The sequence below is a fragment of the Bombyx mandarina genome, chromosome 09 (assembly GCF_030267445.1).
Source record: "Bombyx mandarina strain Sakado chromosome 09, ASM3026744v2".
Lineage (NCBI taxonomy): Eukaryota > Metazoa > Arthropoda > Insecta > Lepidoptera > Bombycidae > Bombyx > Bombyx mandarina.
In genome coordinates this window covers 15,623,278-15,635,596 of record NC_143216.1, presented here as the reverse complement: position 1 = coordinate 15,635,596, position 12,319 = coordinate 15,623,278, and the positions used below count along the sequence as shown (strand labels likewise).

General features: G+C 35.1%; 1 protein-coding gene across 1 annotated transcript; it reads right to left on the bottom strand.

Annotated features, from left to right (window-relative positions):
• Positions 1-865: 865 nt before the first annotated feature.
• Positions 866-11,395, bottom strand: LOC114239823 (myrosinase 1). Its single transcript, XM_028170225.2, has 10 exons — positions 11,242-11,395; positions 8,767-8,900; positions 7,891-8,059; positions 7,139-7,409; positions 6,724-6,859; positions 6,158-6,255; positions 5,766-5,897; positions 4,443-4,616; positions 2,671-2,915; positions 866-1,101 (listed from the first exon to the last, which is right to left on the bottom strand). Exons 1-10 carry the CDS (start codon positions 11,292-11,294, stop codon positions 945-947), a joined length of 1,569 nt encoding a protein of 522 aa, XP_028026026.2. The 5' UTR covers positions 11,295-11,395; the 3' UTR covers positions 866-944.
• Positions 11,396-12,319: the final 924 nt, after the last annotated feature.

Genomic DNA, 12,319 nt, shown 5'->3' with positions numbered 1-12,319 from the left:
GTCGTATAAGTATAAGACTCAGAACGAAAGTGCCAATTATCTGACGCAATATTCAATTAATTGCCTCATAACTTTCCGTGTAGAAATTTTGGGAAAGGAAGGTAGGAAAATGTGTGCTGACACCAATTTTTGGATCAGAAATCTTCAAATTGATAGACTATCGTCCAGAGGCAAACAGTAAAAACCTATACTGAAATTCTTGAAGGAGGTTTTTGGAAATTTAGGACCAGTTTGTGTTTCAATAAGACATTTGAGTTATAAAGCATTTTGAGGCTAAAATTTTGTATATGCCTTCATAGCAAGAATAGCTTTACTGAAACTAACTAGTAAAAGAACTTGTTACTGTCGACTATTTAGAGTTGAATTTCATTATCAAAACTTATTTTGAGACAGGGCACAAAATTCCATAAGCGTACTTTTTTTCAGATATGTGTTTATTAAATTTTATATTAGACCATTTATAAAAATGGGCAGTCGTCCGTTAGTACTTAACTTTTGAGATAATAAAGCTTAAAAGATACTCTTAACGTAAATTACTTTGACCCAGCTATGCTTCGTATTTTCTGAGATGTGGAATGCTTTTGATTACACGTGCTGTAGACCTTAGAGACGAAAATGTGAAATTCTTCGCTCTGACAGTTCTTTTTTTTCTATGGTCAGTCCGACACGCATTCTTCTGTTTGAAATTCATTTGTCACAATCCAAATTTAAGAAACTTTACCTGTTAATTTTCTTACCTGTTTACTTTTTCTGTTAATTGTTTTAATAAAAAAATTTGATGAGTGTAACTTTGTGGGGAAGTGGTATTTGGATCATTGAAAACTAGGAAAGTAATATGTGTCATAACATAATCGCAAAAACTCTGTAACAATGGTATATTCTTTATTTCTATCAATTTCACCTAAAAGCTATTACAAAGCAAAAAAAAATACTATATTAATTTATCATAAAAAATGATTGAGTTTATTCGGAAGCGGCTTGTAGCGGTCGAAATTAATTCTTCTAGTTTGTACTATGTTGCGGTAGCTCGATACTGAGAGTTTTGGTGTACGGGTTCTTTCAGGGCTGTCAAAGTCCACTTTGTATAGCCCAAACTTCGACCTGTAAATATTTTTAAGAATGATATTTTTCTGCTTGGTGTACATTACCCTCTTACGGGAGAAAAACATATGCTTGAATGCCGTCCCCCAACTTGGTACTCGAGGTCAAAAACCTTGTAAATATTAGAAAAGTTTACTTTGCAATGTAACGTGGTACGAATTCGTATGGGCAACCGAACTTATAATGAGAGCTACAGAAGAGAGTGTAGCGAATGAGCAGTGTTGGATGGATAGTAATGGTAGGTTAAATAACACAGGCGTGACTGGTAAAACTAAAGATTGAGATTTAATCTCGTGCTTATTCTGCTTTCATACTCAGTCTGACTTTTCAAATACTTGATTAGTCAAAGTCAAGCGTTCTTGTCTTTTGTCTCCGGTATGAGATACTTTTGTTTGCAATCGCCTCATTGTATACGACTCGAAAACACAAGAGAATAACTAATTATATCGGCCTGACCATTGTAAAATTATATCAAGAATATTTTGGGTTTGTTGTTAAAAATGTTACCGATGTTTTCCGAATGAAATATAATTATGAAATATAAATTTGGATAATATAATTTATTGAGTTTTAAAAATTTTAAAGTTGTAATTGATGTTTCGAATATAGGTATAAGCATGCGATTCCTGAAATTATGAAAAAATTGAAAATCCAATATTTGCGATCGGTTGATTGTGTTTTACTAATCAGTTTTTCTTAGCATGCAATGTGATATCATTTGAAAATGGCTAAGGTCAACGGTCTCGTGTGACCTAGGAGGCATCCGTAAGCTGATTTCGATTTAGATTACGGGTCACGAACAAGAACTTCGTAAAACGATAATAATTTATGCACAGATAAGTGATGTGTATAATTAATTATATGATGTGTAAGTAGTATATGGTTTTATGTTCTTGATGTTATTAAGTCGCTTTAGCTTCAAAAACAGGTCCTTTACGTCTTGTTAACGGAGCAATAGAATTTCAAATGTAAACACTGTAGTATAAGATGGCTTATTACGAATGCTGAATGATTATAATTAAATAGTAGCATCACACAAAACTTGTTTTCTTAAAATAACACGCCTAGCCTTCCTTTCTACTATGTTAATTGGGCTAGGTTAGCTAAGTTGCACGATCAAGAAAACACAACACCAATAATATGTTTCATAGATCGATAAATCGCGTAGATTTATTGCAAAGGTATTTACATTTTAATACTTGGAATCTAAAATGGAACTTGTTAATATTATTGGACTTAATTCGCAGGTTTACGAGTTTACATTTTACGAAATACTAATAATCCCATTTTGGTAGAAACTTAATTTTTTTATTGGATTGTGTGTTCAAATGTATGTATGTTTGGGGAATATTCACAAATGACGTTGTCGACAAGAGAAAGTGACATAATGCACAAGTTGATCAACAAGAATACGATAGACTACATCAGACTAGGTACGCTAGGGCATTAGAGTCTAGTCACATTAGACTGGATACGACATTAGAGAAGAAATAAATGGCTGGTAGAAAGACTGGGTGAATAATGATATAATTAAAAGTTATGAAAAAATCATCTTTAAAATAAACTCACAGGTATCCATCTGACCATTCAAAGTCGTCCATAAGGGTCCAAGCAAAATATCCTATAATGTTACAGTTGTCTTCGTGTATGGCTAAAAGCAATTGATATAGATATTTGTTGAAGTATGAGATCCTATCGTAGTCCTTTATTTGTCCTTTGTCACCGACGCCATTTTCTGTGACAATTATAGGAATCTCTCTTCCGTAATTATCGCTTATGTAGTTCAATAACTTTCGAAACCCTTCTGGGTAAACCTGTAAACAAATTTCATCATTGTTGATAACCCATTTTTATCCAGGACACAAATACTGAACTATTGGTATTTACTAGGGGTGAGATATTTTACACTTTTTTTATTATTGCTTAGATGGGTAGATGAGCTCACAGCCCACCTGGTATTAAGTGGTTACTGGAGCCCATAGACATCTACAATGTAAAATGCGCCACCCACCGCTGCCCCACCTTTCAAACCGAAATGCATTACCGCTTCACGGCAGAAATAGGCAGGGTGGTGGTACCTACCCGTGCGGACTCACAAGAGGTCCTTCCACCAGTACTATACTTCCGCGAAGGTACCAGTATCTTTACTATTCTGGCGCGAGGCATTCGTGCAATGCAGTGTAAAGGATGGGATAGCCGCCATACAACGAAATCGTATTTTGACCTTGAATCTCAAGATCTGGTAATTAATTAGGACCAAATAGCTACCAGTCTCGCCAGACTATATCCGAAAAAAATTTAGGAACAGCATTAAATGACAGACTTTACTACTTTTACAACATTAATTAAATATTCTGGTTTCACTGGATATACTAAATCTTACACTCCATAGAATTTTAACCGCATTTGACTAAATTTTTTTCTAATTTCATGACGCAAATGTTCATTTTTTTTTTTTATGGTTGAAGGATTACTGGTGGCCCGGAGGCCTTTCCAGTTTTACCAGGACAGGTGGGCGAGCAAAGGCTTAGCCAGGAGGGGTGGGATTTGCTAACAGCTACCCGAGCGCCTCCGAAGGAGACCTAACAGCTCAAGAGTAGCTGCTTCGCGAATGAATCTACTACCGGATCGGAATCGCGACCCGCTGAGAAGATCCGGTGAGAAACTCAGCGAGCTGATTCATGGATTAGGTTGCACGGCGAACTCTTTGTCGAGTTCGACGAGTACGGTTACCGGGGTCCCTAAGCCTACTCCTAGTGTTAGAGCTGAAGGCGTCTAATGCAAAAGTTATTGGATCTGATGGATCCGTAAGGACGTGTCTAGGGCGTCGACGGTGACTGGCTCCTGCGTGATCAGGATTCGGGGAGTAGTCGGCGGCGGCAACGATAAGGCGATTATCATGACGCATAGCCTTATCGAAGTACCGTTCCGACGCTGACTTCATGTATTTCTGGATAGATTCGAGGCCCAGGTCGTCGTGTAGGTCAACGTTCCTCACGAACCACGGAGCTCCGACGGCTAACCTGCAAAAGCGGGATTGTAGAGATTGGAGGGTGTTTATGTGTGTGCGGACCGCGTGAGCGAACACCACACTCGCGTAAGTCATGACGGGCCTTAAGCAAGTTTTGTAAAGTGTCACCTTGTTCCGAAGGGACATTTTACTCCGCTTACAGATCATGGGGTAGAGTCTACCGAGAATAAACGCGGCACGGTCACGGACTGATTTTATATGTGGGCGGAATGTCATTGATGCCTCCAGGGTAACGCCCAGGTACTTGACCTTCCTGGTCTAGGGTATGGGTTGTCTAAAGAGAGTAATCGGGGGTGGCAAATGTTCATACCGAAAGCCAGTCTGTACCGGGTTTTTCCCAGTGCGGGTCTTGTTCCATTCTAACTTGAGCATCGTGGTCCATTGAAGGTATCGACCAGGAAAATTCCATTTCAGATGGTGACATCAAGTACGTGGTATAATGGTTAAGACCGAAGAAATCTGAGCTGCCGCGGATTATTTTGACCTGTGAATAAATAAATGAAACAACTACTTAAAATTCAGACCCGAATACCAAATAGCTATCTTAGATATTCTACGAGGAAGCCAGCCTCAAAAAATAATTTATTAACTAGCTTCCAATAATCACTTTGAAAACAGGCATATTAAAAATGTCACCTATATGTCAGTGCGATCGATTTATATACATACATAGTAGACAAATTGAATTTTATTTACATAGGAGACAGGCATGCATAGATATGTTACCAATAAAATCCGTAACGATTGGACCGATTTCGATGTTACGAAATCTTTAGTTTAGGCTCCTGTAGCCCGTGATCCTCTAGCCTCTGATTCCGTGAAATTAGGTTCGGCAAAGTCAAATCAAAGATTGGCCAGTAAAGCAGGCGAGTTCGACTAGTTAACGCTAAAATCTACTACCGGTCATCGTTCTCGTCGAACTCGTCGCTTGCGACGAAGGGCTCGACGAGTAAATTAACCCACAGACACAGCCCACTGAGTTTCTCGCCGGATCTTCTGAGTGGGTCGCGCTTCCGATTCGGTGGTAGATTCTGCGAAGCACGGCTCTTGCTAGGGTTCGTGTTAGCAACGTCATTAGGTTTTAGCCTCGTGAGCTCACCTACCAGTTAAGGCGACACTGATATAGCCTCTCAAGGCTATTAGCTTAGTTAGGACAAAAAAAAAAGCTAAAATCTATACAAAATTAATACATAGTTAAAACCAAGGACAACAAAATAAACAACAAAATTTAAATTAGTCTAAAACTTGTTTGACGTGGTTCAAGAGATGAGCTCGCACCTATTTTTCAAGTGAATTTATTGGATATTTATTGAATGCACATGAAATAAAAAGGCTTAGTAACGGATAAATAAATATACTACGAAGTGTTGGAGAAATATTTAAAATCGATTTATTAAGGGATCTCATATACGCATTTTTTTGACGGAAATTATGAGATTCTCTATCCAACGAACGCCACGCGTGTTGATTTAGAAATTATATTGGGCTTCGAAAATTTTACGTTATTGTACAAGATAACGCACTGTCTTTTTAGTATTCAATACAAATCCTTGGGATCCCCTTGATTTTAAATATAAAATAAATAAAATATTATACGTCTACTTTATAAAATTACTTAGAATTTCATATTCACCTCTTCTGCAGTAAAATACGGTAAACGTGATCTTGCAAATCCCTGAGCCAAGCTCATGTTGTTAATTCTTTGTCGCACGAATGTAGGATAATCTCCCTCGGCAGAAAAGATTGGATGAGCGTAAAGATCAAACTGAAAATGAAATTTCTTTAAAGCGAACAATTGTAATAAAATTCGATAATAAATTAAAGGAACTCTTTGATTACGAGCACACTCGAGTGATTGACATTGAATGAGACTATCCCCAATTAACATTATTCGGTTTTTATCAGCAAACATGTTTGCTTCTTCTTTTACATTGGAACAAAAACAGTTTTTAATATTGCATTTATTTCGATGCTCTTTCGATTGGCGAAATTAATTGGTTCGTCTGTTCTTGTATTGGTACTTACATGAATTTGCAGATAACTACGAACGGCTTGTACGTCTTCAAAGTTCCGAGGATCCTTTGGTATTCCCATAAATGCATCTAAAGTAATTCCAACTTTGCCTGCATAATAAATATAAACTAGATAAAATTTTTATCATTACCATTACATAAAATTACTTTCTTAGTGTCGTTGAATACAAATCAGCGGACGGACTGCCCACACAAAATTACACAAGAATAAAATTAACATTTTGCACCACTTGGTTTTATTATACGCTATCATTCCTTCCTAGTGGAAGTTTATCGTTAAACTTTAAAATTTGTATTCAATTAAAAAAAAAGGAAATTCCTTATCATCAGGGTTTAACCGTCAACACAGTCGCATTACTTCATACGACTATACAGGGAATTTTATTCGTTAAGTCACTCACAGACGATTCTAGATGTTTAACGCTACGGTAACCAGATCACATCAGTGGCTAAAGACCTTAACTCCTTCAGAGCAATAAAAAATGAAATACTCATTTAGTAACCATGGTACGAGCGAAAATATATTAACGTTAGTAACAAAATAAGATCCATATCCACCTTTTTGATGTGGCTTGAACTCTTTTTCGTATAAACGGTATGCTTTTGCGTGACTTAAGATTAAATAGTGTGCACATAAATATTCTCCTACACCGTGTGACTTTATGGCTGGTGCGAAGTAGTCGGCCCCATAACCCTGTTAACATTACAATAATTTTACCAAAAATGTATAAATATAAAAAATGTTCGTTGTTAAATAATCATTTAAGCTTTATCTCTTTAAAAACATCCTGAATTCGTTTTCGAATAAATAAGTATTTGAATTGAGAACTGTGACCTAAAATTCCGAGAGCTCTACTTAAAAAAACGAATTTACGCAATATTAAAACTAGCTCAATTACGTTACAATATTCCAATGTACGACCAGCGTGAAACAAATGCTAATGGTCTAGTATTTTTTGACCTCGTTCCTTACATGGTAACAATGTTGATGTGGCTCGTTAATTGTGGTCCACGTTTTAATGATGTCACCGTACAAATTGAACGCGACCCTTGCGTAATCTACGAAGTAATCCACTATCACGGGGTTGCTCCATCCTCCTAGGTCCATGAAGGGCGTGGGCATATCCCAATGGAATAACGTAACAATAGGAGTTATATTCGCTTTCAAAAGCTCTTCGAAAAGATTTCGATAGTATCTCGCTCCATCAGTACTTATGTTATTGCTTGTTCCATTTGGTAGCAATCTGTAAAAAATTGAAGTGAGATAGTTCATTGACGCAAATACAGCTATTGCTTATATTATATATATGTAAATCGACGTCATATAGTTTTATGTACCGCAAAATTAGGCATGTAAAGTAGTAGTAAGTACTTTAACGTGTAGTATCATAGCTGAAAGGACAAGACGCATGCAGCTTAAAGCTTGCAGGCAAATACCGACGTATGAAAGCACCAAGAATCTAACTTATTTTCACGAACGACTTTGACAATAAAGAAATGTCGAAATGTACAATAAAATCAAACCTTCAATAATTATAAATTTGGGTAATTAATGGCGCCACGGTGTAAAAATCGTGAACACGCATCACTACATTGATTGGCCATTTGAAGAAACAACTATAACCGCCTTTGTTAATACGGTTTCTAAATTGGTATATAAATATTTTTGAAGTTTCTTAACTCCTAGAACTAGCTAAAGCAAATTTTATTGAAGAAAATATTCACCGCGGCCACGATATTGACAGACGATAATATTTGACTCCCAGTGCCTTAATCAACTGTACGTCTTCTTTAAATTTGTGATATGAATCAGCTGCAATATCTCCATTCGACTTATCGGGGGTATATTCCGGATGCTCGTGAACGTACGTGTCCCAAATACTCTCTCCTTTTCCTGAAGCAAAAAATATATCATATTTACTATAAAACGTTTTTATTGAATTTTTCTTTTAAAAAACAGGATGTGTGTCGCACTGAATACGTAATATTGTCGATATTCGATTTGAATTCGTACCAACCAAAAGTTTTATGAATAATAACGCTAAGCCTATTTAGTAGGGCCATGGATTTCGTAAAATATTCTGTATACATATTTATAGAAAATTAATGAAGAGTAACCGGAAATTTTGGAGCGATATATAATATTCTTAATTTGAAGGTGGTCGCTATTGAAGTATTTTTTTTATGTTCACTTAAAATACGCCTACGTAGATATTTATTATTAGGGATTTATTTGAATTCATATTAAACCGGATCTTGTGTTTAAAAGGTGTTATTTTTTGTTTATTCACTTTAATTAACACTCTTGCTTGTATTCAATTTTCAGATATTGTTCTTAAACAATAGCCTCATTTCTTTGTAATGTGTAATAAAAACTGATAACGAAAATGTTTCAACCAAAGTACTGTTTTCACGAATAGTCTTTGAAAACCGAAGATAATTATATTGTTCGTCAAAAGAAACACATATTCGAGAAATAAGACAAATCAAAAACAATAATGTTTATTACTTAAAAATTATTTAAAAATAACAAGATTACTTAAATATTTTTCACTTAAATTCTTTATCACTACAATACTTATTATTATTAGCTTAACGCACCTCCCTCATTCCACGCTCCTTCTATTTGAAATGCGGCCGTCGAGACACCGAATATAAAATCCTCAGGAAAGGAGTAATTGCTCACCCCGTAATAGATATCAGACACCACTGCTTCATGTGAACACGACAGCAAGCTATAACAAATAAATAAAAGAAGTATACGTGGCCTAAAGGATCAGAAGCCCGTTGTTCACATTCGGAAATAGACTTTCTGTCTTTAAGGGATATGGTACCATTTACGTTATTCATTTCGGTTTTAAATTAAGAGGTTTTAATGGAAAAATTAGTGATCGCTAGGCATTTAGATACTGCAAACAAATTAGAGGTCTTTGCTGCCGATTTTGACCTATCTTATAAGAAATGACTTGAGTTGACTTGAGACCGTGTACTTGCACTAAACCAAGAGACTGTGAAGTCTGAAGATCTCCATCAGCCGTACGCAAATAATAATAGCATTGATATTTATTAATTTTAATTTAATCCTTATCTGAATAATGATACAGCGCGTCATGACAATGAAGGGTATGACTCTGCTCAATGATATAAATACCAATCTTGTCAATCGAGTCCTAATAAGATTTGAAGAAAGAGTAAATACTAAAATTGCGCAATTAGACGAACTTAAACAATTTAATACCCGTTATTTACTTATATTAATGATAAAATTTAAAATTAAACACGTTAACGGCATAATATTGCTCGCCTAATCCCCTACGCTGCTGTTGTTGATTTTACTGTAATACTACTAGGTAGACATTACCTAGCATAGATATCTGAAGTTGTTTACTGTCTAAACGATCGCAAATGGAATGCGTAATTGCCTAATCGACCCCGTTAAACAAGACTACGCCCGCAAATCGCAGGCAATGACAAAATTTGGCTTGAATTTTAATTTTTGAACTTTTTAATACGTCTTTTATTAGCTCAGGGATTTGTTACGTGATTTGTCATGCACTCCTTACTGATTGTAAAAACGGGTCCAAATAAAATCTATTCTATTCTATTCTATTCTATCAGCCCATGGACATAGGCCTCCCTCAAGCCTCGCCACAAAGACCGGTCCTCTGCTGCCTGCATCCAGCGGATCCCCGCGAACCTCAATAGGTCGTCGGCCCACCTTGTGGGAGGCCTACCCACGCTACGTCTTCCAGTACGCGCTCGCCACTCAAGAACCTTCTGGCCCCAACGGCCATCCGTTCCGCGAGCAATGTGTCCTGCCCACTGCCACTTCAGTGTCGCAATCCTTTGGGCTATGTCGGTTACCATGGTTTTTATTTTTACCAAATAAAATCATCGTAGTTTTATGAACGAATGCGATATTTTTTTGCAGATTAGAAGAAATATCTGCAACGTATGAAATACGTAGAAACTTCCACATGATAACGGTGGTGTCCAATAAATTTAACGTAGACACCTTAAAATTAATCTTTTCATCTTCCAGCTTCATAAAACAGTAATAAAAATGTGAGTAGAAGGCTTCGAACGACTAAAATGGAGCAGGTGATAGGATAAAGATCAAGGCGTAATTCTGAATATTAGAGAAGACAGATCAGAGCATAATAAAAGTTTTCAATAGCAGTAATTATTTAAAAAAATTATATCTAATTAACGTTTAGTTAACTTAATTACCGATATATTAAGAAGCCCTAATGATACTATTGAAAATTAAATGTCAAACGAACTCTAGTAATAACCAACTTTACTATTAGGGTTTGTAGTTAATATTAAGGTGAACTCTGAAGATACTGTTACTTTTTTCTTACGTTCTACGTACATACGTTATGTAAGATTCAGTTAAATTGATAATTAATTCTTTGTCGATTTTGAAACATGGACGAATAAGTTTCATCTCTACGATCTACAAATGAGTCGACTATTATCAAAGCCGGCAATGTGACTTTTGGAAAATTATTGGTAAATCAGAAAAACGAATTATTGACTTTGTATTCCATTGGCAGTCACAAAACTGGTCTGAACGACATCTTAGATAAATAACAGGTTAAGTATTACCTTCATTTAATGCAGGTTTTGAACCGTATTCTTTGAAGGAGACGATTATATTCAAATCAATCTGTATTGACATATCAATAACATTTTTTTGTCCAAATGCACAGATTGCCACCTTTGATAATAGACGACTCAAATATCGTACAATATATAATATAATCTTATTATAAATTTGATATGATTTTTTTTCACGATGTTTGCTAAGTTTTAAACGAATGTGATGAAACTTTTTCCAGATTTGCTAATTAGAAATGTAATAAAAAAAAAACTGATATTTTTTTCTTCTTTTTCTTCAAACTATTTATATGACTTTAGTTTCTTGCGTGTTTATTTGAAACGTGCGTTTATTTGAAATTACATATAACTCATTATTAAAGAATCAATTTAAAGTTTCAAAAACAATTTTTTTTCTTCTGAAAAAATCTTTTCATGAAACCATTTCGAATATAACGAATGATTAAGACTTACCTTAGTGTTACTAACACTACACCGCTTAAGGCGACACTACGCGAGCTCCGCATTGTTGAAACTAAAACAAGCCTCAGGTGCGTTTATCCATTCAATATAGTCTTAATCTTTGCCTGATTACGGAACGACCTTCTGGGGTTTCCCAGGAAGAGAACCGGTTCGTAACAAATGTCTCTACGATTTTATTATTTTTATATTATATTGTATCCGCACGATTTTGTTTCCTGAGCTTTGTGTATTTATAGACTAGTGGCGTGTTCGGTTATTTAACGGGTTCATACATTCGAGATAGTAAAACATCAATTGAATATACAATTTCGAAAAGGGCACATCTCTGAAAATTTAAATGTTCAGGAAATGAAAAAGAACTAATTATTTTCTAAAGCAGTGTAAAATTTAAAATATTAACTTTTGAGATATAATTTAGTGTTAATTAGCAATTGAAAATTACTGGAATTATAAGAAAATGGGTGTAGGTGAGCCTCAAAACTACATGTATATGAAAAAACGTATTTGACAAAATATGCGACATGTGCCCTTTTCGAAATTGCATGTTCAATTATTATTCGAACGTACTAGAGATTTTATTATAATATTCGAAATCGTAAAATAATATAAACCTTACTAGGCTTTCGTGAGTCGTAAACTTGTTTAAGCCAGATTTTACGGTTTGATGTAGCAGAAGAAATTTAATGATACACAAAAAGCACTTTTTTGTAAAATTATTATTCGACTATTTGAGGCAACGAGAACTATAAAGTAGTATTTTGTATTTTCATAAATCGTAAATCTTAAAGAGTAAACGTGAGATGTAATACCCAAATATCTACATTATAAATATCATCAAAATAAAGCTAGAAGTGCATTTCGCTATCGAAGCGCTTGATTGATGGTCGATCGGTCAAAGAATAAAGAGAAATGTGCCTACGGATATCTTTAGTTTTAATTTAAATTGTTTTGGAATATAATTTAAGAACATTTAATTATAATTACATTACATTTAAATAAATTACTTTTAAATATAATAATAAAGGTGGTAAAATATTGTATTATCAATTATTGGTTGTAAGTCGTGTAG